General features: G+C 41.8%; 1 protein-coding gene across 1 annotated transcript; it reads left to right on the forward strand.

Annotated features, from left to right (window-relative positions):
- The first annotated feature begins 3,247 nt into the window (after positions 1-3,247).
- dhfr (dihydrofolate reductase) lies at positions 3,248-27,718 on the forward strand. The gene is made up of 6 exons (XM_083912576.1): positions 3,248-3,444; positions 7,520-7,569; positions 12,162-12,267; positions 21,331-21,454; positions 26,908-27,023; positions 27,600-27,718. The coding sequence occupies exons 1-6, from the start codon at positions 3,353-3,355 to the stop codon at positions 27,679-27,681; spliced, it is 570 nt and encodes a 189-aa protein (XP_083768702.1). The 5' UTR covers positions 3,248-3,352; the 3' UTR covers positions 27,682-27,718.

A 27,718-nucleotide genomic window follows, 5' to 3' on the forward strand; every position in this document is an offset into this window, starting at 1 on the left:
TTTTCCTCCGTTTTCTCGAGACAAGATAATGTTCCTTTGTTTTCCCGAGATAATGGGATAATTAATTTGATAGAAATTGGATGAAACGTGATAACCGTCTTCTTCGATGATGTACACTAATGTGAACATTATCTGTAATAGAAAGGCATAAAGCTGTTTCAGCCTGTCAGGCCTTGATTGAAGACAGATGTGATGGTGATCCATATTCTCCTGCTTCTTTGACGTTGATACACTGAAGTTTGCTGCAATGATTTAATAGACTACACTATCTTTTTGTTTTCTCCAGATCTCAAATTAATTATCTTGTTTTCAAGAGAAAACGGAGGAAACAAAATGTATGTATGACCCTTTAGCCGTAGATCTGAATATACCATCCATCCATCATCTTCAACCACTTGTCCCTCGTGGGGGTCGCAGGGGGCTGGAGTTGTCCCAGCTGACATTGGGCATGAGGTGGGGACAGGAAGCCAGTCTATCGCAGGGCCTGAATGTAACATTACTTATTAATACTACCACAATGTATTAAAACTATCCAGTGTGGTCTGCCTTTGACGAGGGGGAGGAGCCTCTCTGGGTTGGCTGTATGCTTGGCCAGAAGGAGAAGAAGTTGGCGGCACTGATACACTCTTTAAAACGTCTCTTAATATTTGGACTCCGATTGCAAATCTACTCAATAACAGAAGCCACATTACATTATACTGGTAAATCAGACTCTTAAGAAACATTATACTTTGAAGTCAATGTTGACTGACATCTAAACATCTAAAAACAACTACAAGTAACCTAGCTCGGTGAGGTTTCCAAGCTAGCAACTGCTTCCTACAAAGCTATTCAAGGAAAAAATGAGTGGCCATGGAAAACGAGATAACAAACGCAACAAGGTAACTCCGAATACAGCGCAAAACAATATTGGTGAGCATAGTTATGCTGAGATGAACAAAGTTTCTGCACATTAGACCAAAGTGGATCTCTGGTCTCTTCCTAGCACTCCTAGCAACGGTCCGGCTGCCAAGAAACAGTGGGGAACCAGAGCCTTCGCTGTATGACCTACAGATGACAATCCTGAAAGCGATAAATGACAGCTGATGAATTGGCACATGATCAGTAACAACTCATCTGAAAACGGTAAACAGCAGGTGGAAATTGATTCACTGCAGAGGGAGAACGATACAAAAACGAAGATGGTGCCTCCGTGCAAACAGAAAGTGTCTGAGATCTGTCAGAAGGTGGCACCGGAGCTGTGAAGCACAGCTGGGAACATGTGACGGCAACAAAACTTGAGGGATCATCATTCTACTACTGTGCTGTGAGAGAAATCTGGAGAAAGGCAAAGAACAACGCTGAACTACAAAAGGACAAGCTTCGCTTCAAGAATAGAATCAAAGCCGACTTTGTTGGGGCTAAAGCATATGTGGATGGAAAATCCAATTTTATTTAAAGTGCTAAATCATAACAAGTTTCTCAAGAAAGTTGACATAAAGAGTAGGTCTAGACCACACTATGACTGATTTATGATTTACAGAACCAACAAGTCACACTTTCTTTAGTAATGATAATAAAAAGAAATCTGCCATGCAGCTGAGTATTGGGGGTTCATTTAAAGAAAGACTGTTCACGCACATGAACCAGCTCAGCTTGTTATTCATTCCATACCACATTATTATTAGTTATTAGGCCTAAATCTCCTTAGCTGTGCTTGTTTCCACTTTTCTGCTGTATTAACTGCCATAACATATAAGTCATATGCACATTACTATAGATATTATTATAGTTACTGTTACGCTTTGGTTGCTTGCATCTCTGGAAGTGTGTCTGTCTGTCTCTCTCTGTCCATCTGTGCGTCTTTTCTAACTTTCTCTCTACTTTTCTTCCTCCCCAACTGGTGCAGACAGATGTCCGTCCTCCACAGAGCTGGGTCTGTCCGACGTTCCTGCCTGTTAAAGGGAAGGTTTGCGTTGCCAACGTACTCTATGGAGGAATTGTTGGGTCTATGTAAATCATAAATAAGTCATAGAGTGTGGTCTTTACTTACTCTGTAAAGTGTCCTGAGATAACTTTGGTTATGATTTGGCACTATAAATAAAATTGAATTTAATTGAATTTTAGCTTTGCCTGAACAACACTTTTTGATAAAATCCAGTTTCTGTATTTCAGATTCCCTGTTATGTCTGCTGAAGCTTCTCGAAAGCTAGTTTATGCATAGAGGAAGTGTAATGTTGGTAAAGTAATGTTCTATCAACCAGAGTGGTAAAATTCCATAAGTTCTATAAATATGGTTCAGTCCAGGGGCCTCAATTATAAAGGTGACATACGCGGAGAAGACTGAAACCCTGAGACAGCAGATTATCCAGAAGTGCACACTGTCTCTGCACACAGTGTTTCATCGTTTAAGACTTTTTGACAGAAAGCCCACTCTGCAGTGACCCAACCTCTCATCATCAGAAAGAATAAAAAGGCTAAACTTGCCTTTGCTGAGGAGCATGCTGTGTGGACAGAGGAGAACTGGTCCAGAGTGACTTCAGTGATGAGAGGACGTTCAGTTTATTTGGGTCTGATGGAATTATGTTGGGCGTAGGAATGGGGAAAGACTAAACCCAAAGTGTGTAAAGAACTCAATTCCATTTGGAGGAGGAAGTGTCATGGTTTAGGGATGTTTTCTGCAGCAGAAGTTGGGCCTCTTGTGCAGCTACATGGCAGGGTGAATGCAAATATTCATGTGAACCTCAGCAACATGCAATACCTTTACTGCAACTGACTCCCAATCAGCTGCAATTATCATACAAGACAATGCCCCCTGTTACACTGGAAAATCCTTGTCAACAAAGTAATGTCTAAGAAACCCACTCCGGTTAGTGAATTGTGGAAGAGACTGAGTCAGAATGGACCAAGATCAAACCAGAGTAGTGTGAGAAACTAGTGATGTCCTGTGTGCACAGATGTGCTGAAGTCAGTCAAAGCTGTGGCCCCTTCACTTCCTGTTCATTTTTAAATCCTAGAGAAGAAAACATTGTTGAAATCTTCTCTTCTGACACAGTGGTTACTGTTCTCTAATTTTGATCACTGTTTTTTTTTTCAATTTCTATGGATTGTATCTTTAAGTTGTAGGGTTGTACCATAGAATGTATACCCGGTTGTTGACATTTTTGGTGACCCAGCCTTCTTCCATTAGCCTTGATACAACGCGGAAGCAGAGCGGATCATCCGGGTACTTTTAGAGCACGGGGTTTACGCGGCAGTTGAACTTTGTTTCCTTTCATATAAATGACCGAAGCTCCGCCTCGAACGCTGCCTCTAGTACTCTCGTTAGACAACGCCAAGAAGCTGCGACCCACAGGTGTCCAGGCTCCTGAGAATGTCCCGCATTCTCAACGGTATCGTGGCGGTGTGTCCTGACCTGGGTATCGGGAATAATGGAACTCTGCCCTGGCATCCTGTCAGACTAAAGTAAGTCACGCTGGTGAATAGTGGTCCGTGTCCGATTTTGACTGTTTGTGTCTTCTTTGTTCCAATGAATGAGAAAACGTTATTTCATTTTGCACTCTAGCCCTTTTCAAAGATGTAAACATTCTAAATGCGTTTTAAAAAGTTTATTTCTTGTTGCAGTGTATGCAAATGACATCAGCTGACAGGAAGTTACTAAGGACCAATGGAATTCCATGAAAAATCTATAAACGGAAAAAAAACACGCATTTTTTTTCGCTTTTGTGTCAAAATGTATCTATCCAAATATAACCTTCAAATGAAAGCTGTTAGCAGCGATGGACGAGTCCTGCACTTCGCGTGCGTGGAGCCGACTGGACTGGAAGCGTGGCAATGCGTTTCCTTGCCTGCAGAAATGGTGCGTGGCGATTGCGTAACTTTTGCAAATCTTCCTTCGTCCCCCTGTGGGCGCGAGAGAGCATGTGCTGAAGTGTAGTATGCACAGGGCCTGAAGCTAACGTTTTTGGCCTCCAGCCACTGTGGCAGATGGCAAATTCCACCAAAAAAAAAAATCAAAATCCACCTGCCAAAATTTTTTTTGTGCCTAAAATAAAAGTGAACGACTCTTTTACAGAATCCACATTAAAGTGCTGTTGAGTTATTAACCTACTTAATCTCATTAATGAATAGAATGACTTACAGTTGTGTCTGACCCGGTGTGGCACGCATTTAGAATAGAAAATAACAGAAATAATAACAGCCAATCATCTTACTGATTTATACTCATTTATTTAGTTAACACCCAACTGTAATCCATTAGTCAGTTTCTTTGTCCCTGTAGTGTCATTAGATACACAGGTTCAACATTTTTTTTATTTCAGATTAACAATAAAACATTACATTTATAACAGATGACTTGTAAGTTTATGTTGCTTTTCAAGATAAGACATATTTTGACCATTTTGACTGAATAACATTTAGATAAACAACAACAATAACGATCATAATAATTAACAATAACCAAACTCCATTACACTGTAAAATGGAGGTCAGACACTAAAACCCCTCTCACAGAGCATAGACTGAGGCTCTGAGTCCTCCACTCTCCAAACACACAGCAATCCCCACAGTGCATCTCTTCTGTTGTGGCATCGTACACAAGCCAGTCGCCAACCTGGCTTCCTTTCCACTTTGTATTAGAATGTTTTTTTGTTTTTTTTTAATCGTCCTCCTCTTTTTGTTCTGTTGTAGCCACCAATATGCTGCCATATTCTTCTCGTTTTTTATTTTGGAGGTCCAAGAAAACGGCGGGGCTTGCTTAGCAACAAAAGGCTACCTGATTGGTCAACAGTACGCATATTGCAAATTTGTAGTAAATTGCATGACATAAAGCTTACTTGCCAGTAGGCCTGGACTTGTATCATGTTGTGGAAATTTGGTGCAAATTGTACAATGTATGTTGAAGTTATCTATTTCCTGTTTTGTTGTGAGAAGCACAAAATGGCCACCATTACATCTGGGCACTGAAACTAAAAACAAAAAGTTGGGGTCAGTTGCAGAGTGGGTGCCCCATATACAGAGGCTAAAAGTCAAGACTCCCACCTGCGGCCCTTTGCTGCATGTCATGCACGTCCCATCTCTCTCTTCCCATTTCCTGTTGATCTTCAGCTGAACTAACTAATAAAGGTAAAAGGCCCAAACAGTAATCTTAAATACAAACCTCAGAAGTTTAAAGCATCCCCTCACTTGCCAAACCTAAAGCACATCATTACATCAACAGCCACACTATATTCACTACTGTTTTTATACTGCATATTCAAATGAAATGTTATGAATTACTGAAACCTGAATTAAACAAGGCAACACATTTTAATGTAGCACATTCATCCCCTCTAGCCAAAAACATCATAAGAAAGGGGTCTTTATTAAACCCTTAATGTGTATGTAGCGTATTAATCATTACTCCTGACTGACTTCTGGCTGTTATACGCCTCTGACTTCTTTCTGAGTGTTTTTTGAATGACAGGGAACGGGTTCTTGAACTGGTTCTGTTCAGAATTTTTTGAACCTTGGTGCTGTCTAGCGAACAAGCCTGCACTGTAATCAAAGATGCGTCAGCAACTGAGGGCGTGTACAATGCACAACAGCAGTAAATGTATTGTGCGCAGTGAGCCTGATGTATGTGTTATTTTCACTCAGCAGCAGAAACAACATGCGGTCTCCTCCGCAGGTCTTCATTAGTTCTCATACTGAAAACTGTAGCTGTGTACATTCACTTGATATCTATACACATATCTTGATAATCTTTATTTCTCCTCTGTTCTGATCTCTCTGTCGTCCACTCAGAACACATGTTCATGTCCTTTATTGGTCACGCCCCAGGAGAATTTCCCGGTTTAGGATCATTAAAGTATTTCTATTCTATTCTATAATGTTGCGTTGCTCTATCTTTTGATTGGCACACCCGCTGATGTTGAACCGGTTCACACTGAAAAAAACAGCTTTTTTCAGGTTATATTTGATTGAAATGCTCTAGCCACTTCAAACTCTGGTGCTCGAACCAGAACGGAGCCCAATCCGTGCCAGTTGAAAAAGGCGTACACTGATTTGCCCACTGTCTACTTTCCCCATGGATGCAGATGGTGCTTCAGGAACCTCATCTCTGCTGTTGTGCCCGGCCTAATTGCCGCCACAAACCTTCACAGATTCTTAATGGGATGCACGCTTTGAAAAAAAACTGAGACAGTGAGTGGCGGTTTTTATCATCTACCCCCTATTGTGGCCGCCATGTTGGTGGATTGGTGCGCACAACTTCCTTTCCACGTTAACAGTGAGCCATCAGGTCACATAATCTCTCCTTCTGGGGGTAATACCTCACCACGGCCTAATGTTAACACAGAACAGGGCTACACGTGTATTTTTCCCCTCATCTATCTTTATATGTGAGACGAGGGGGGATTAAACTCTGTGACACTGTCTCCATTCATGTTGGAGTGATGTTGTCAGACAGCACACCTCACCCACTATAGCAGCTTTGATTATCACATATGCCCCCTATTGAGGCAGTCGTTGCCATATTGCACTGATCAGTGCACCCACCCCAGCTGGCTTCGTTCTCATCCCCTTTACAGACATCTGGCAGTGTGCAGATGAGTTTTGGTTGCAGGCTCCATGAATTATCACATTGTGCTGGGTCACACAGACATCTTTTTGGGCTTTCCCCCCAGTCAATGAAGACCTTGCAACCTATTTCCACTGTCGGTTGGCTAGTCAGAGAGCTCGACCATCTGCTGCATGAAAGGGAGACTGGAATATTTTGATTTTCAGTTGGGTACACAGCTGTCTGCAGCTTTTTACAATCTGGGTGTGTTCAATGTTTCACTGTCATCCACAGCAAATTGCCTTACCATCTCAGACTAACATTTTGGACCGCAGTTACGGCCAAATTAATAATCTGATACATGTTGTTGCAACTACAGTGGACATCAGACTATCCCGTCGCATGGACACTGTCTATCAACACTTATTCACAGAAAAACACGCACGCGCTGCACACATCAGATGGTAACACAACAAACCTTTTCAACCACCTAAAGAGACAGCATCCTTAACAGTCTGCTAAGAATGAAACGGCGAGGAGTCTAGCCACAGCCAGTATAGGCAACAGGCAGCTTTTTGTTAAATGTCCATTGTATTTGACGCACAAGTTGACAAAATTGTTTTTCTCATTTCTGGTATTTAAATGAAGAAAACTGTGTGGACTGGTGGCTGGAGAGATGCTGTTGAGCATGGAATCGAACCCCCAACTACTCGGGGCACTGAGCCATTGGCAGCCCCCTCGCTCTGACATCTCTCCATTAATTGCATGTATATAGGTCCTGTTTGTGCATGTGTGTGTATTTCGGGCCTGTGTGTTTATCATGAATAAGATAACAGAGTGAAAAAATTGAATTTCCCCTTGCGGGATGAATAATAAAGGTATTATTCTCGTTCACTGGTTTAAATGAAGAAGTAAACGGTCAAAACGTACACAGACCGACCTAACCTGTACATTTCATGCATTAACTTGGTGAAATTAATTATTGTTCTTCTTTTATAGTAACGAATTCAAACATTTCCGAAAGATGACAGCAACGACATCTGTGAAAGGTAGCGTTTACTTAAGTTCAAGCTATAATCTGTAAGATTTTCATCTAGTTATCTGTCTTTTAAGTTCCTATTTATCAAAGAGTTAGTTAAAACAATATGACCCACTAATGAAAGTACTTGTACTTGCCTCTTTGCCGAGTATTCCAATCTGTGCGATTGTGGCGAAATTCCCTCCACCGTAAATGCCGTGTTGCAGCTTCATTTCAGAGTGGCCCGACTGAAGCCTCTCCTCAGTGTGTAACACATGAAAGCCAAGAAACACATGGACTCCCAGACTACGAGAAATTCCCTTCTGGTCTAAAGAGACAGAGGCTTTAGAAGCCCTGATTGGTGGATGTCTGCAGTGATTGTTGACTTTGTAGAACTTTCTCCCATCTCCTCACTGCACCTCTGGAGCTCATTCACAGTGATCTTTGGGTTCTTCTTTGCCTGTCTCACCAAGGCTCTTCTCCCTGATCGCCCAGTATGGCCGGGCGGCCAGCTCTAGAAAGAGTTCTGCTAGTCCCAAACTTCTTCCATTTAAGGATTATGGAGGCCACTGCGCTCTGAGCAACCTGAAGTGCAGCAGAAATTCTTTTGTAACCTTGGCCTGATCCGAGCCTTGCCACAATTATGTCTCTGAGCTCTCTGGGCAGTTCCTTGCTCTGACATGCACTGTGAGCTTTTAGGTCTCATATAGACAGGCGTGGGCCTTTCCTAATCAAATGGACAGCACCTGAGTTAAATATAAGAGTGTCACAGCATAGGCTCTGAATACTTCTGGACATGTCATTCACTTTTTGTTTTTTTAATACATTTGCAAACATTTGTGCAGCAGAAATTCCTTTGTAACCTTGGCCTGATCTGAGCCTTGCCACAATTGTGTCTCTGAGCTCTCTGGGCAGTTCCTTGGACCTCATGGTTCTCATTTGCTCTGACATGCATTGGAGCTGTTAGGTCTTATATAGACAGATGTGTGCCTTTCCTAATCAAGTCCAATCAATTGAATTAAACCCAGCTGGACTCCAATAAAGGTGTAGAACCATCTCAAGGATGATCAGAAGAAATGGACACCACTTATCTGGGGTCGGGTCGCGGGGGCAGCAGCTCTAGCAGGCGACCCCAAACTTCCCTTTTCCGGGCCACATTAACCACCTCAACTGGCTCCTTTCAACGCAAAAAAGCAGCGGCTCTACTCCGAGTTCCTCACGGATGGCTGAACTTCTCACCCTATCTCTAAGGGAGAATCCAGCCACCCTCCTGAGAAAACCCATTTCGGCCGCTTGTACTCGCGACCTCATTCTTTCGGTCATGACCCAGCTTTCATGATCATAGGTGAGGGTGGAAACGAAGATTGACCGGTAGGAAAGGAGAGGGGGGAGGTACCAAGTCACTTTTCGGGCTGTGCCCGGCCAAGCTCTGTGGCAAACCCGGCCACCAGGCGCTCGTCTGGGCCTGGCTCCAGATGGGGGCCCCGGGCTTTCTCTGGGCAGGGTCTCCCTTCCTCTTCCTTGTTTTCCAGAGTCTTTGTGAACCATTCCTAGCCAGGCCCCTCGCCTGAGACCACTCTGCCATGGGAGACCCTACCAGGTGCACTAGGCTCCAAACAACACAGCCCTCAGGTTCACAGGGACACACAAACCACCACGATAAGGCGATTCTTCCCGGAGAGGAAGAAAAAAAAAAGAAGAATGGACAGTATGAGTTAAATATAAGAGTGTCACAGCAAAAGCTCTGAATACTTATGGATATGTCATATCTCACTTTTTTTTTCTACAATTCTGTGTTTTTTTTTAATTTATCAAAATGGGGTGCTGTGTTTACATTAATGAGGGAAAAAAATCAACTTCAATGATTTAAGCAAATGGCTGCAAATGAAAATGTAAGAGGGTCTGAATACTTTCTGTACCCCCTGTACGCTGGAGATCGAAATTAGAGAACAAAGTATTAATTCTTTATTTTTTTTTTCTGAAATACTGTTATTTTTTTATTGTTCAGAATGTGATAGAATATCTGCTGTGGCTATACCACTGCTGTACTAGCATGTTTTTTTTAATTACCAAGGCACTTCAACAAAAACCGAAACAGTAACCATTGTGTCAGAAGAGAAGATTTCAACAATGTTTTCTTCTATAGGATTCAAAAATTAACAGGAAGTGTAGAGGCCACAGCTTTCTCACACTGCTTTGGTTTGATCTTGGTCCATTTTCCTTTAGTCTCTTCCACAGTTTACTAACTGGAGTGGGTTTCTTTGACATTACTTTGTAGCTAAGGATTTTCCAGATATTCTCTATGGGGTTTAGATCTGGAATCTGTTTTGGACATTTCATTGTTTCAATATTCTTAGCTTCAGTGAACTGCTTGTTTGTTTTGCAGTGTGGCAGAGGGCATGAAAATTGCAGCTGATTGGGAGACAGTTGCAGTGAAGTATTGCATGTTGCTGAAGGAGGTTCACACAAACATTTGCATTCACCCTGCCATGTAGATGTACAAGCCCAACTCCTGTTGGAGAAAACCATGACACTTCCTCCTCCAAACTGAACTGACTTCTTTACACACTTTGGGTTCAGTCTTTCCCCAGTCCTACGCCCAACATAATGTTTCCATCAGACCCAAATAAACTGAACGTACTCTCATCACTGAACATGACAACATGCTCCTCAGCAAAGGCAAGTCTAGCCTTTTTATTCTTTCTGCTGATGAGAGGTTTGGTCACTGCAGAGTGGGCTTTCACTCAAAAAAGTCTTAAACGATGAGACACTGTGCGGAGACAGATCCTTGCCCTGTTCATCACTGAACTGGAGACCAACTCCAGCCGCAGTGTTGAACCGATTGAGTCTTCTCATAACCCTGTTTTCTCGTGCATTTGTTTTACGTGGACGACTGGCCTTTTTGAGGGACTTAAATGAATCTGTGTCCCCAACAACTCTGTGATGGCTGAGAGGGTCATCCCTTTGGCCTTCATCTGGACAACCTGCTGATACAGGGTTTCAGTCTCCTTAGAGCAGCGTGGCATCTTAAAAAGTCACCAGGAGAGCTGCAGATAAATAGGGTGTGTCCAACAATGAAGTCCATTGTCATCAGGTGCAGATTAACACCAGTAACTGGGAGGGATCTGAAAGTGTTCTCTATTTTGTGAAAAAAAAAAGTGGGCAAAATTAAAGGTCTTTCTTGCCTTTTTTATTTAAAAAACATGCTAGTACAGCAGTGGTATAGACAGGGCTGATATTCTTTCAAATTCTGAACAATCAGAATAGATCAAGAATGAATACTTTGTTCTCTAATTTTGATCTCCACTGTATAACAAAAAAAAAAAAAGTAATTTCTTCAATTTCAATAGGGCCTTCACTGGCCCGACATTTGTTGGTGCATGGGCCCAAATAACAATTGAGCAGGAACCATCAAGCAAGACCACGGCATCAGGCACCACCACGATCAGCAGAGACCTGCGAGACGAGAAAGCACAAGGACTGAAAAAGTGAATTTAGTAACATACATTAATGGGACATGAATTATACAGAGGGAGGAGGAGAGGGAAGCTAGTATCACAGGAAATCCCCCGGAAGACCAGGCCTATAGGAGTATAACGAGCATAACTTATTTACACCTGAATGGAGTTGCTGTCGATGCTGTCAGTGCAATAAAACCTTAGTGAAAACCCAATGTTAATCAATACACCTGTTCAACTGGTGTAAAGGTCTTTTTAGAAGGTAAGCGATCCACAAGGTCTGTGTTCTCATGTGAATAGAAAAACAAATAAGCACTCCACTCTTGATTGCTAAAGACAAATTATCAAAGTCTTACTTTATAGCCTAGTTTAAGGCAAATCTATAGGCCAAGTAACGCTACCTGATACATCCAGTCATGAAGGAAAGCAATCTTTCAATTAGCTCGGTCTGCAGTCTCTAATCCACCTGCACATAGCTAATAAGTATGACATCCTCAGACCTTGATGAGCAGCAGAGGGAGGTCTGACACTGACTGATTATTTCTAAACTTAGTATTGTGATGTCAGGAATATGATTTATTTCGATGATTATTTTTTGAATAGCAGTTATTTACTATTAACTAATTGGACTAGTAAAATCCTATCTATACAACCAATGTTTGATTTAATTGAACAACACTGTTTACAAGAGCACAACGTTCTTCATGGATTTAGACTTTTGACAGCATTGATGCATTTAACTTTTAAAATGTACAAAATCTTTTTATAGGAAAGCATAACCCCAGACACCCCGAGATGGCCCGAGGTCCACACCACACGGTCTCACAGAATGCTGTGGGAAACACTACCCCCACAAAATTTGCAATTTTCAACACTTTCATACAGCATTTGATCAAATTCAAGATTTCCAATTGAATCTCTTCTCATTACATGATTTTGACATAAGACAATCAGAAGAATAAAGTAACAGAAATCAATAATGATGGAAAAAAATGTGATAGGGTATTCACTAGTCTAGCACGATGGTCATTTATTGAGGCAGAAGTTTTTCAACCCATCACTGATGCAGCCTGTTTGAGAACTGAGGAGAGTAAACTACTAATTAATATTTGAATCTAATAAATAATATTTTTTTATTATTAATTTAAACCTTGTTGTCCTGCAGGTAAGCAGAATGTGGTGATCATGGGCAGGAAAACTTGGTTTTCAATCCCAGAGAAGAACAGACCTCTGAACAACAGGATCAACATTGTCCTCAGCAGAGAGTGCAAGTATGTGTCACAAACAGTTAATGCTGCTATCCAGCATTGTATTGTTTCACTGTAGATGCAGTGCAGCCTGCATAAAGGACTCTATTTTCACGGCTCGAGACTGCGACCAAATGTTCGCATTTTGCGTCCAAAATTTGAGTGTATGACTGAATTTTACATTTGGTTGCGCATGTTCTACCAGATGTCTCACCATATCTATATGTAAGAGGCTAAATTGCAACAGAGTGGTAACACAAACCTGTAACACGTGAGCCCCGTAGCTTCTCTAACATCAGGCTACAAGTTTTAGGTTCAGGGTCGGGCACCTGACCGAACTGAAGCCTCTGTATGTGACGCGTCTGTCTGCAGCTCCTGAGTCGAGTGACAGCAGAAATGTACTAAATCAAAATAGTTCAGTATTCACTATGGGAAGAAATCATCAGTGTTTAAATGAGAAATGGAGAGTAAATGGCTAAATCAACGTTAGTATTAAAACAACTGCCGTGAACTGAGCTAACAAACCTCCTGTGACTGCTTATAAACCTCCATCATTACGCTTTCCTTGAGTTCGCGAAACGACTTTAATGTAACGTTAAATACTTTGGTTAACTCGCACACACAAACGGTAAGTTTTTCCTCCATCTTTCTAGCTGGCTTGAGGTCGCCCTCTGGTTGCCTAGGAAACGTAAACGTCACACTCTCGTTGGTTGCGCTTTTGAAAAGGTCAGCGTTCAACAGATTTAACTTTGAGCACAGCAGCAGAGAGGGAAATCTGAGTGGTGTACGCCACTACATTGGGCGCTGCCGCCTCCTCTATAGGAAATTAATGTAACGGGCTGCGCAAAGCGTTTTTACGGCGTATTATGTGTAGGGGCCTTGAGGCAGCAGGTGACACCTGATCTGATCAGTCAGTGTGGATACGGTTCATATGTTAAAACACATAAACAGTGGGAGAAAACCCAAGCGGTGAGTCGATCGACTTCATAAAATGTAAATGTATCTGTTCTGTGAGATGAGTGAGTGATGGTCGTCACATCGCTTCTTGTCTAGCTCTCTGTGGAGCAGTGCCTGTATGATGATGGGGGCAGGTCCCTTTTAGATGGCGAGGCTAACACAAGTACTCTGTACACCTGCAGCACCACCACAGCTCTCTGCTAAAATCAACCCCCCTGAAAAGAAAATGCTGAAATTTTAAAATAGTGTTACAATCTTGTCTCCTCTTGTTCTCTATATTACGTCTTGTGAGCTGAGGGTCTCGTCACAGCCCTTATTCTAACTGTATGGTATATTTTTTTATATTGTACTGTCATGACAATGATGGTGCTGTTGGTTTACCTTCCATGTTGCATCTTCATAAGCGCACAATAGACGACTTCCGGTTTGGCTGAGATGGAGTAGACACCGGTTGAGTCTTGCTCCCGTGACTTTTGATAATTTTTACGTTTCAGGACCCCGAAAGTCACAACAATATTAATATTAGTCTTGTTTAACGGCTACACCACCTAAATACTGACACATCCGACCAGACAGACTGTAAAAGACCAGGGGGCGAAGGCTAGTCCCGCAAAGGAGGCAGGTGGCGAGATTAGCAAGGACGGCCATTACTAACCTCTTGGAGCATCACCATGCAGCCCTCTCCGCCAAGAACAAAGCCCTCTCTGCCGAGTTCAAAGCCTCCATTTCAACGCTCGAAGCAAAGCTGGACCAAGTCCACACCGCAGTGTCCGACCACGCTCAGAAGATATGCTTCCTCGAGGTAAATGCAAATTTGCAGGACGAGCGTCTGCTACCGCTGGAGGCCTCCTGTGCTGTGCTAACAGAGAGCAACGCTAAGCTGTTAGCTAAAGTCAGCGACCTAGAGTCCTGGAAACAGAGCAATAACATCAGAGTGATTGGATTACCAGAATCTGTTCAAGGTCCGCGGCCCACAGCCTTCTTCGCAGAGCTGCTCATGGAGGTTTTTGGGGAAGGCTTTCTGGAGTCACCGCTGAAGTGTGACAGTGCTCACCGCACACTAGAAATACAGAGAGGTGAGATGTTGGAGCTTTACAACCGGGGCTTCAGACCCGAGCTGCTGTTCCCTGCGAGGCTGGTCATCATGATGAAGGATGGAGCCAGGAAAAGGCTCTCCACGGTCACAGAGGCGAAAGCCTTCATAACATCCACCCACACAGAGGAGCCCTGATGACCGTGGGAGAGCTGTTGATTTCACCGCAGACGAGCCGCTGTCATGTTGTCTGGATAACTGTGAGTTGATGTGGTGCTGACTGTGTTGCTGTGTTATAACAGCCCCGACTGACCGGAGTTTATAAATTTTATATTATTTTTAGACCACCTGGTTAACTGTTCAAGTCTTGACGGGCTGCTGATTTTCCGTCTGTTAAAGTTTTGAACAGAAACCCTAAGTTGACATTTTAACGCACTGTGGACATGTTGACTCGAGGTTCGGTGTTTTCTGATGCTTTTTAAATTCCTGTTTCTGTGCCTGCTCACACTGTCATGTGAATTCAGTTTGTCTTTGGTCGGTCTTCGTGCCAAGCACTGGAAGCTCGTCTGCCTGTGGATTTCAGTTCTATGTTATATATTTCATTCACAGCTTTATTTTATTTGATTTAAACTTTTTATCACCAACCGCCACAGTGTTATCTGAAGTATTCTTGTCTCTGTTTGGTCAAAGGGCTTTACTGAAGCCTGACACTTTTTATAGTCTGATGTGCAGAGATGACCTGTATCGATACAGCGCGCATTCTAACGCAGGGTGGAGGGTTTTTTAAATGCATTCTATTCATCTGAGCTGAGGTAGAAAAATACCCTCAATACCCCCAAAGTACCCATGGCCTGCCTGCCCCATGACATCTTAGCACCCTCTGCTGACTAATTTAATGTCTGTTCTGGCATAATTAGTAATACTATTTCTGTTTTATTCTTTACTATTATTCTCATGTGACTTTAAGGGGTCAAGCACTGTTTGTTTAGGGAGGAGACCCCGGAAGTTTAGTTTAGTGGTTAGTTCGAGCTAGAGAACTCAGAATGTGTTTTTTCTATGGGACTAGCCCTCAGATTGGGGACATTGTTACTGTCTTGTTTTATGTTGTTTTTGTTCTGCTTTATGTGCGTTTGGGCCTTTTATTTATTTTTTTACCCTCCCTCCCCACTCTCTTCCTCCACTACTACAGATTACTTTAAGGTCATGTAGTGTCATTCTAATTTATTATTATTGTTCCTATGGCTAATGCTGTAAAGACAGGTACTGGAGTGCGTCTAATCTCCTGGACTACTAAGGGAATGAACAAAGCGATCAAAATCAGTAAGGTCCTGACACAGTTGGAGCACCTTCAGGGGGATGTGATGTTTCTGCAGGAAACTCATCTCAAAACAGCCGGCAACCCACATATTAAGAGGGTGTGGATGAGCCACCTATTCCACTCCAAATTTACAGATATAAATAGGGGCAGCTATCATCATTTATAAAAGGGTCCTGTTTGAGCCAACAAATGTAATCCTAGATACTGACGGCCGCTATGTCATAGTTTCGGGCACACTCCAGAACACACCAGTGGTCTTAGTTTTGGTTTATGTGCCCACCTGGGATGATGAACAGTTCTTTAGAAGGCTATTCGCCAAAATCCCAAACGCTGACAGTCATCGCATTATCATAGGCGGAGACTTCAACCTGGTGCAGGATGTGACTCTTGACAGATCTTCTCCTACACAGGTTACGCTATCCAAATTGGGAATTTCTGATCCCTGGAGGTTTAGAAACCCCCATGGGAACGCTTTCTCCTTTTCCCCCCCCCATGTACACCACACATTCTCCGGAATTGATTTCTTCTTAATCGATTACAACCTCCTCGACTGTGTGAATGCATGTGAATATCACCCAATAGTCACTTCTGACCACGTTCCTACCAAAGTTGACATTAGTTTTCCACAGGATACAATTCCCCGTTCACCTTGGAGGTTCAGCTCACACTTACTGTCGGATAGTAAGTTTAAAGATTTTGTTGCGACTCAAATCCGCTCTTAAATAGAGTTTAATGACACCCCTGATGACAGCAGCGGCACTCTGTGGGAAGCAATTAAAACTACTGTTCGAGGACAAATGATATCCTATACTTCTCAAATGAGAAGTAGTGGAGAGACGGCTATGACAATCTAAACAAAACTTTTTTGAGCAGCGAGACTCCTGGCACAGTAGGCCCGCGCAGCTAGTGCTTCCAGACTAATCTCTGAAATTCAACTACCAGATGGTAGCCACACTTCTGACCCAGTGATGATCAACAAGTCTTTTTCTGATTTTTACACCGCATTATATACTTCTGAATGCAACCCAATTACTGCAGCGACCCTCAACCCCTTAGACTACTTACCATACCCTCAGATTGATTTAAACATTGCTAGAGAGCTCGGTAGACCCATCGCTCTGTTGGAGGTGCATGAAGCGATCAAGACTATGCAGAACAGGAAATCTCCTGGTCCCGACGGTTTTACAGTCAAGCTTTTAAAGGCATACTCAATACTATTAGCTCCCTTCCTTGTGAGAATGTTTAACGACTTCTTCACTGAAGGCAGACTGCCAGCGACCTTGTATGAGGCATCTATTTCATTGCTACTGAAGAAAGACAAGGATCCTACCTCATGTGGCAGCTACAGACCGGTCTCACTTTTAAACATAGATTGTAGGATTCTTGCTAAGGTCCTCACCCTCTGCCTCCAAAGTGTGATGTCATGGATAATTTCACAAGACCAGACAGGCTTCATATTAGGGAGACATCCATTCTTCAACACCAGAAGGCTGCTCAACATCATATTCTCACATGGATCGGACACTCCTGAGCTCGTAGTGGCGCTAGATGCGGAGAAAGCCTTCGACCGGGTAGAGTGGGGCTTCCTATTTTATATTTTGGAGAAATTTGGCTTTTGATACTAACGGCGTCCGTTCAGCATGTTTCCCTCTCAGGCGTGGAACCCGGCAGGGCTGTCTGCTCTTACCCTTGTTGTTCAACATAGCCATCGAGCCGTTAGCAATCTGGCTTAGATCCCAGAATGAGTTTGAAGGCATCACCCGTTTTGGCCTGGTCCACAAACTCTCCTTATATGCTGGTGACCTTCTCTTATTTATTTCCAAAGCCCCACAACCTCCCTCCCCCCGGTTTTATCATCCCTTAATCAGTTTGGAAACCTATCTGGGTATAAATGGAATATATAGAAGAGTGAGTTATTCTTTGTCAACAACTTGCCGAGATCACTCCGACAATCCATATTCACCTTTTAAAACAGCTGACGAGGGGTTCGAGTATTTGGGAGTGTTTATCACCAGCTCCATCAGGGACCTTTTTCAAAAGAACTTCCAGCCACTATTGGATAAATGCAAATCAGACTTATCTAGATGGGCAGGCTTCCCCCTGTCCCTTAGAGGCCGGGTTAATCTTATTAAGATGGTAATTTTACCAAAGTTTCTGTACCTTTTTCAACACCTCCCAATTTGCCAACAAATCGTTCTTCACTAACCTGGACCAACAACTTAACGCCTTTATCTGGCAAAATCAACCAGCCCGTATCAAAAAACCTATTCTTCAACTCCCTGAACCTGAAGGTGGACTAGCACTCCCTAGTTTCCGCCACTACTTCTGGGCCTGCAACATTAATAAACTTTTATTTTGGCTCCGCAGTGAAGTTGCAGACCCTTGCCCGCCCTGGGCTCATACAGAGATAACATCTTCCTCCTGCTCTTTGCACTCTACGATTTGCTCACAGCTCCCCATAACTGCCCACAAGGTCTCATCCAATCCGGTTGTCGTTAATGCCATTAAAATTTGGATCCAGTTCAGGAAGCAGTACGGCTTGCAAAGGGCTTTGGTCCTTGCGGCAGTTTTGAATAATCATGCATATCTCCCTTCCTGCATTCCGCATATGGTCAGATAAGGGCCTCAAAACTCTTAAGGACCTGTATGACGAAGAGGTTTTTGCGTCCTTTGCATCTATTTCGGACAAATACAGCCTGCCTAATAGCCTTTTTTCGGTACTTTCAAATGAGATATTTTATCCAAAAGCAATTCCCACATTTTCCGAACCGGCCCCTGAAGCTGAGATGGACCAATTCCTGTCTCTCAACATACAACACGATATGTGTCATTTATAATAAGATTGCTCTTCTGAGCCGAGTCCCCACTGCCTCACCTAAAAATGCATGGGGGTAGACATTACTGAGGTCCAGTGGAGGGACATTCTGAAACTGGTCCACTCATCCTTGATTTGTGCCAGGCACGGCCTATTACTGTGGAAGGTGCTTCATAGAACCCATTTCACCAACGCTAAATTGGCTAAGCTATACCCTAGCCACAGTGACGCTTGTAACCGCTGTAAGCAGTCCCCGGCCGACCACGCACATATGTTCTGAACGTGCCCGAAGCTTGCTGAATTTTGGTCTGATATATTTCAACCCCTCAAACGGGCTCTTAACACAAATTTGGAACCAAATCCTCTGACTGCTCTTTTTGGGCTCCCTCCGTCTAAAAATCCCATTACTACACAACGTTACTACACAACGTGCCGTTGCCTTTACCACCCTGCTCACCAGACGTAAAATTCTCCTTAAATGGAAACATGTTTCTCCACCGACTCATAATAGTTGGATCCGTGAAATTTTACAGTGTCTCCGGTTGGAGAGGTTTTTGCAGAGGGGATCTTTGGAGGCATTCCACAAAACCTGGAACCCACTGCTGGCTTTTATTAGTAATAGAATCCCTGTTACTCCTGACGATGCTGAGGACACTTCCTAGTGCTGAAAGGAGTGAGACCCCCCCCCCCCCCCCTTATTCATTTATTTTTTGTTGTCTTTCTCTTTCTTGAATTACGTTAATTATTTTTGCTATTAGTTTAGTTTTTCTTTCTTTTCATTTTTATTTTTATTAATTTATTTTATTTTTATTATTATTATTTTTTTTAACTTACGTTATCTACTTTTGTTACATGTTATTCGGCTACTTGTTTTTTGTTATTGTGATAGTGTCTGGGTTGTTGAGGGGTTGCGGGATTCATGTTGGGGTTTTTCGGTTTTTGTCTGTGGTTTTCTTTTTTTTTTCTCTTTTTTTACCTTAAAGCAGATGTACTGTACATGTGTTTTACCTGTTTCTCTGGTAAGGTCTACAGAAATAAAAAAAGCGCACAATAAAAATGTGACACTGAATTTGAAACAGCACATTGTAATTTCTGCATCTATTATCAAAGTATTTATTGGTAATACAGTAAAAATCAGTAGAAACGTTAACATTTGGTTAGCATGTTGATTTACCATGTGTGCTCCTAAAATTTCTGGTTGCGCTCCTAAAATTTTCAGTTGGGAGCCGCAGTGCTCCGAGTGAAAAAAGTTACTCTGGAGCCCGGATTTTACTCAATTGTTGCTCATTTTGTTAAAGTTCTATTGTTAAACTTTGCAACCCTGTTTCCAGAACATCTGGGAGGCTGTAAAATGCAAATAGAAACAACTACATTTTATTTACAGTGCCAAATCATAGCAAAAGTGATCTCAGGACACACAGAGTAGCAACGAAAACCTTCGCTATAACAGTCAGGAACCAGAAACAGACCCAGCTCTATGGAGAAGTTGAATTAGTAACATGCATTGATGAGACATGAATGATACAAACAGAGGAGAGAAGCTCAGAGTACCAGGACAGGATTATTCCCCAGCAGACTCGGCCTATAGCAGCATCATTAAGCAGAACAAAATCAGCTTAGGCCCCGTATATGCAGGCTCTAAGAGAAGTTGAATGCCAATAACAACATAGCTAAGGGCTTGTAAGCGCTAGCTGTAAGCTTTATCAAAGAGGAAAGTTTTAAGTTTACTCTTAAATATGAGGACAGTGTCTGCCTCCCGAATAACATTTGGGAGTTGGTTCCACAGGAGAGGAGCTTGATAGCTGAAGGCTCTGCCTCCCATTCTACTTTTGGAGACTCTAGGAACAACAAGTAGCCCTGCATTCTCAGAGCGCAGCGATCTAGTTGGGTAATACGGTACTATCAGCTCTTTAAGATACGATGGAGGCTGACCAATGAGAGATTTGTAGGTAAGGAGAAGGATTTTAAATTCTATTCTAGATTTTACAGGTAGCCAGTGCAAAGAGACTTATACAGGAGACATATGTTCTCTTCGATTTCTTTTAGTTAGTACTCGAGCTGCAGCATTTTGGACCAACTGGAGACTCTTAACAGACTTATTGGAGCAGCCTGATAATAAGGACTTGGAATAGTCCAGCCTAGAAGTAACAAACGCATGGACTAGTTTTTTTGCATCTTTCTCGAAACAATGTTCCTAGTTTTCGCAATATTACGCAGGTGAAAATATGCAGTCCTTGTCGTTAATATTAAGTGAGAATCGAAGGATCATCCAACATATGGCTCGTTGTTTTACGCTAACTCTCACTTTCACCCATCTGCCAACCTCCCAATGGCAGACGCTACTTGCCCATCATGTAATATAATCTAGTCATTCAAACCACGCGCAGTCTGGTGGAGCAATTTGAGGCTCAGTGTCTTGCTCAAGGACAATTGTTGTATGTATGTTGTATGTTCTTCTACTGATGGCGAGGATCTGAATTAAAAAATTAGATCACCACTGGAGACTGGTCTGGGATGTGTTCCCATGCCAGAAGTCATCGGCGTTGCTAAGCCCCATACTGATTGAGCTCAACTTTAAAGAGCTCCTTCAAGAGATACCAGCTGTTGGTAAGGACTTCAGCGTGCAGGAAAGGGCCAGAGGTCAGAATCCGACCCGGCTGTTGCAGCACTCATTTTAACAAGCCCGTGCAAAGATGTGCGTGCACAGATAATTTTCTGGGGAGACCTGCCTTATACCAGGAATTCGACTGTAATGGAAACACCACTACTACCTACACATTATGGCCACTTAAGGGTATTGCAAGTCCATAAAAAGTATTGTATCTATGTGCGGCTCTCTTGAGATTTTCTTTGGATGATAATTTTGTTTGTTTAAAGCAATATTGTCAGCAGGTGCTAAAGTGAAATGTTACTTTGCAAAGTATCAGTGAAGTGACCTGAAAATAATTGTCAATATTCCTCCAGAGTGCCCCCGGCAGGAGCACACCACCTGGCGCCAGACTTCAGCTCAGCTCTCAGGCTTCTCGACACGGAGTTGGCAGAACAAGTTGACCAGGTCTGGGTTATAGGGGGCAGCTCTCTCTACAAGGTACTGCATGGAATCTGTAAAATTTTACTTATGTCTGACAAATGCTTTAATCATTCAGTCTTTAATTCTTAATTTTCTCATTTTGGAGTCTTGGTGGAAAACTGCTACAGCAATTGACTGCTTTCAAATAACCACGGTAGAGTAGGCTTGAGTATGTGATTATTGATCCCACTGATGTGGGAGATGTGGGAGCGGACCCGCCGGCTCCAAGAGAAGCTAACGGACTTAGAAGGAAGATCACGGAGAAATAACCTCCGTATTTATGGAGTCCCGGAAGACACAGAAAAGGACTATGAGTCATTGAGCAAATATGTGGAACACTTGTTGATTACTGAACTCGGACTTCCGGAAGGAACCGAGCTCCACATTCAGCACTGTCACTGAGCCCTCGTGAAAAAACCTGGCCCAGAGGCGACCCCCAGATCAATAGTCACCAACTTTCTGCAATACGACACTAAAGAAATGATCCTACAAAAGGTATGGGTCAAAGAGAAGAAAACATTAAAGATCGCAGACAAACGAGTTTTCTTTGATCATGACTATGCGACCGAAGTCATCCAGAAGCGAAAAACATATGGTCATTTTAAAAAGAGACTAAAACAAGAAGGTATCTGGTTCCAGACCCCGCTGGCTAAAATAAGAATATACTGGGAAGACGGAGTGAAAGTATATGAAGATGCCAGAGAGGCAGCGCTTTATGAGAGCGAAGGGCTATACGATGGAAGATCCTGGTGAGGAGGGGGAAGCACCGGTAGCGAGGAGGAACAACAGCACACCGGCTCTGGAGTGAGACCCGACTCAACACAGAGGAGCTGCTGGAACAGCGGGGTTGCAGAGAGCTGGCGGCAGGAGAGACCGACCGCAGACAGCAAGGTGAATAAAGGAGAGACTGCAAGAGTCTAAAAGAACATAAGAGGTACAACTGTGGACTAATTGAAATCCAAGTACAACTGTGGACTAATTGAAATCCAGGTTAATGTTAAGTTAGATTAATAGCGAGGAAAAAATGTGTAAAATGGGAAAAGGCAAAGGGCTACTTTCCCCCTTTTAATCCACAGTGGGTTCAGTGTTAATATTTCAAACCACTTGGAATAGCCAAAGGCAATAGTGGCCGACATAAGGGGAGGATGGGTTAATTGGGCAGTTAAGCCCTATGTCTAGACCAAATAGGCAATATAGCGTTAGGAGAGGACTTCCTCTCCACCCAGCAACAGGGGCGCTGGGGCACAAGGAAAATCGCCCCAGAGTTTGAAAACCTCCCGGTTTCTGGGTTTTGTTTATGTTTGTGTGTTACATGTACATAGTTATTTAGATCTTAGTTATTTAGTTTACACTTGTCGGGGAGTTCACCTGAAAACATTAAAGAAAGGCAAAAATAGCTGATAGCATTATATTAATATCCCTGAATGTAAACGGCTTGAGTACACCGGCAAAAAGAGGAAGGGTTATGGCAAAACTAAGAAACTTATCACAGATAGAACATGAAAAACTCAGCAAATTTGGTTATAAGAATTTATATCATAGTACATATAAAGGTGGATGTAAAAGAGGTGTAGTAATATTGCTGGCAAACTCAATCCAGTTTGATTGTGAGAAGGAACCCTTAAGACAAAGAAGGAAGGTTTGTTTTAATAAAGGGGAAGATAGCGAATGAAAAAATAACATTGATTATTATTTATGCGCCCCCGAAGTGATAAGCACTTTTTCAAGTACTTATTTGATGTCATAGCTAAGGAATCAGAGGGAATTACAATTTGTGGTGGTTATATAAATGTGGCGCTATGCCACAGAAGTGATACGAGTCTTAAAAGAAATAGAAAACAATTATCAAGGTTTATCATTACATCACTGGAAGAGATGGGCCTGATCGATGTGTGGAGGAATTTACATCCACTGGAAAGGCAATATACATGTTATTCAGCTGCTCATAAAACACATTCAAGGATAGATTATTTCTTCATCGGTGTGGGAGAGTGTCATCTTGTAGAGGAGTGTAGTATTGGGGGGGGCGGTGGTATCGGACCATAACCCCTTATACTTAAAAATCGGCCTCCGTAATAGAAAACGGCAAACAGCATGGAGGCTGAATACGAGCCTACTGAATAATGAACAGAGAAAGGAAAGGGTCAGAAAGGAAATCAACACATATATTGAGGAAAACGATAATGGTGAAGTAGACCCAACAGTACTTTGGGACACCATGAAGGTGGTTATTAGGGGAAAATTAATAGCATAAACAGCACTATTAAAAAAAGAATAGAAACAAACAAGAAATACACAAAAAATGTAAGAGTGCTAGAGAGAAACTTTCAGAGTACAAAAGACCAAAATATATACAGAGAAATTACGGCTTTAAAGACAAAAATAAATATTTTAACAGACGAAGTAGAGAAATAAAAATAGGTTTCTGAAATAGAACTATTATGAAATAGGAACAAGATCTACTAAATTATTCGAAAAGCGCATAAAAAAGCAACAAACAATTAATAGCATCCATAAAATAAGAGACCCCCACACACAAGAGCTGTTTTGCACGCCAGAAGATATAGAGAAGGTCTTCCAGGAGTATAATAGTAAATTGTATACCCAACCTATATCAGCAGGAGAGGATGAGATGGAGGAATTTCTGAATTCTTTAGACTTGCCTTCAATTGGCAAATCACAAAATGAAATATTAATGAAATTACAATGGAGGAGGTGACGGATGCAATTAAAAAGTTGAAAAATAAAAAGAGCCCGGGAAGTGACGGTTATCCGGCCGAATGGTTCCATGTACTCAGGGAAGAACATGCACTGTTACTTTTGGCGTCATTCAATTGGACACTAAGACACAATAAAATACCTCCCTCATGGGATGAAGCGATAATTTATATGCTCCCAAAACCTGGAACGGATAAAGAACAATGTGGAAATTATAGACCAATCTCACTATTGAACGTAGACTACAAGATATAGACATCAATTATGTCAAAAAGAATCAATACTTTTGTAGCAGACATCATAGAAGAAGATCAAACTGGATTCATAAGAAATAGACAAGCACAGGATAACATTAGAACTATACATATTGTCGAGCAAGCCCAAAAGAAAAAACAGAATGTCGTTATTAAGTGTGGACGCCCAAAAGGCTTGCGATTCTGTAAACTGGAAATTCTTATACAAAGTAATAGAAAGATTTGGATTTAATTGCAAATCAGTGCAAAGTATAAAAGCACTCTACCATCAACGCATTGCCAGAATCAAAATCAATGTCAGCCTGACGGTTGGGATAAATCTACAAAGATCAACTAGACAAGGTTGCTGCTTATCGCCGACTCTATTTGCTCTCTTTATCGAACCACTAGCTCAAGCAGTCCGACAGAATGAAGGAATTAAAGGTGTGACTATAAATGGTATGGAGCACAAGATAGGGCTCTTTGCTGATTACATCATAGCCTACCTCAGTCAGCTGGATGACTCTCTCCCTACACTGATGAAATTATTCGAAACATACGGACATATCTCAGGTTATAAGATTTAATATATCAAAAACACAGGTTTTAACATTACACTATACCCCATCAAGGCTGATACAAGAATCTTACGATTTTAACTGGAAGCAGAAAACAATCAAATACTTGGGGGTTTGCATTACTAAAAGTTTAACCAAATTATATAAGGCAAATTACAACAATATCAATCAAGATTCAGAGGGACATAGAAAGATGGTCTACTTTACCATAAGATTTCAGCGCACGAATTGAGGCGGTCAGAATCAATATACTGCCTAGTCTTTTATACCTGTTCCAAGCTTTACCTATAGAGGTCCCCCAAACTCAATTTGTAAATTGGGATTGAGTTTTATCAAGATTTATTTGGGGAGGAAAAAGCCCCAGAGTAAGGTACGAAACTCTCCAGCTACCAAGAGATAGTGGAGGTATGGGTCTCCCAAGACTAAAGGAATATTACCATGCAGCCCAATTTAGATCAATACTGTGCCGGTGTAGGCTTGACTACGTGGCTAAGTGGAAAGACATGGAAAAGGAATTTGGTGGGTACCCAATTCAGAGCATCATTGGGGATAAGGAAACCTACAAAAAAAACAGGAAAGAATAGACCCAATTCCCTCATTCACGTTGGATCTATGGTTCAAAGTGGTCCAAAAATACAAGATAAATGATATTCACCAACTAAAATGGCTGGCATTTGATAGTAGTTTCAAACGAATATGACTGGGTATTCAAAACATGGTTAACTAAGGGAATCACAGCATGGTGCACCCTAGAGGAGAAGGGGGAGCTGGAGAGTTTTCAAAATATGAAGGATAAATACGATCTGGGGAAGCATGATTTTCATAGGTATTTACAGCTAAGGGACTATTACAAGAAGAAAATCAGAAGAGATCCCTCCATGGAAGTGTGGGGTGTAACTCAACTTCTAATCAAATCATATGCAGGGACTCCTTTTCGAACTATATCAGCATTATACAAAGCATTGACAACAAATGAAAAACCAAATATGTAAAAGAAAAATGGGAATCGGAACTCAACATAGGCATTACAGATCAACAATGCAAGAGATGTGGAAAGCACACCAAACAACCACCAGCTCACAGTCATGGAGGGAATTCTCATGGAAAAACCTGATACGATTCTTTATTATGCCTAAAATTAAAAATAAATATTCAAAAACGAATTACTTGTGTTGGAGAGAATGTAGCGAGTTAGAAGCAGGCCATGCCCATATTATTTGGAAGTGTAATAAAATTGTAAGGTTTTGGGGAATGGTACACAGTGTCATGCAGAAGATACCCTATGACCTGTGAGACTCTGTACATGTGTGACCTGGATGAAGGACATATACATATTGGAGATAGATATTTGGTAAATATATTATTGATTGCATGTAAGAAAGCTATAACTAGAAATTGGTGTAAGGTAGACCCACCTAACCAGGATCAGTGGGTGGCATTTGTCGAAGAGATGTACACAATGGAGAAGAGGACATTTCATATGAGACTACAAGAGGTCCAAGGAGAGCAAAAATGGGAGAAATGGACTATATACAAGAACTCAAACAGTGATAGACACGAGGACGAGGGAAACGAAGACTGAAATATTCAAGAGAGTGACGCCCTATACTGTTTTTATTTTTTTTTCGGGGTGGATTATTGTCAGTAGTGTTTTTGCAATGTCTGTTAAATGAAAACAACATTAAAAACTGAAGTGAAAAAAAAAAGAACACAGCTCATATAAAATTTACAGAAAGTTAAATCAGAAAAGTTAAATGTAGAGAAAATGTACAAGATCAAATATGTATGACTGGATATGACTGTTTAATATGACTGTTGTACTGGTTGCAGCTATCAATGATGATCGTAGTGAACCACTTCTGGATGAGCTGAAATTACACACACCTGTACTTACTACCTACTTATTTCTGTAATCATGGTTTGGTTGCTTTGGGCTACCCAGGAGTTGATGGAGAGCCCGGGAACCAGAAGACTGTTCATCACGCGAATCCTGAAGCAGTTTGAATGTGACACGTTCCTCCCTGGAATCAGTCCAGACAAATATCATCTACTGCCAGAGTAAGATCAGCACACATGTTCAGCACATTTTTGTGGGTAATTCAGGTTTATTACAACTTCAGTCTTATTTTGTAGTTTTGACAGTCATTTCTTTCAGTTATGATGGTCTTGTACTAACCTCAAAGCAAGTTGACATCAGATAGGTCAAGAACCTAGAGCAGTCCAGGAAAGTAAGACCCAAGTTATAATAAACTGAAATTGTGAAACTTCAAAATATTATTCATTTTAAGTCTTATGTTTTGTAGGTTAGTAAAGTGCTTGAATTTTAATATACTCTATATGTCTAAAAGAAATCTGGTATTTGGGTTGTCCGTCCCATTCTTGTGAATGTGAAACCCCAATTTAGATGTGATGATGAAGGCTTAACGACTTTGTACAACCTTTTAGGTACCTCATCAAAACATTTCCAAACTCTAAAACCAAGTCTTCTTTTCAGCAACATACCTTGAGATTTATCTTGATGGGTATCACTGAGCTGTTGGCTGCTGAAATTTTGAATCATGCACCTGCCCTTAAGCCTTTAACATTTATGTGTAAACCTGATGAAATATACAGCAAGGCTCGTTTCTCCTGCAGGTTTCCAGGAGTGCCACAAGAGCTACAGGAGGAGAATGGTATCCAGTACAGATTTGAAGTCTACGAGAGCATTGATCAGTGAAGTGAAATTAGAATAATTAAAGGCAATGTCAATCCTG

Source organism: Echiichthys vipera (genome assembly GCF_963691815.1).
Source record: "Echiichthys vipera genome assembly, chromosome: 4".
Taxonomy (NCBI): domain Eukaryota; kingdom Metazoa; phylum Chordata; class Actinopteri; order Perciformes; family Trachinidae; genus Echiichthys; species Echiichthys vipera.

Excerpts from the sequence above, each read along its gene's own strand:
- dhfr (XM_083912576.1), top strand. The coding sequence starts at position 3,353 with ATGTCCCGCATTCTCAACGGTATCGTGGCGGTGTGTCCTGACCTGGGT. Across the intron at positions 7,570-12,161 it reads AGCAACGACATCTGTGAAAG|GTAAGCAGAATGTGGTGATC; the intron begins GTAGCGTTTACT and ends GTTGTCCTGCAG. Across the intron at positions 12,268-21,330 it reads GTCCTCAGCAGAGAGTGCAA|AGTGCCCCCGGCAGGAGCAC; the intron begins GTATGTGTCACA and ends ATATTCCTCCAG.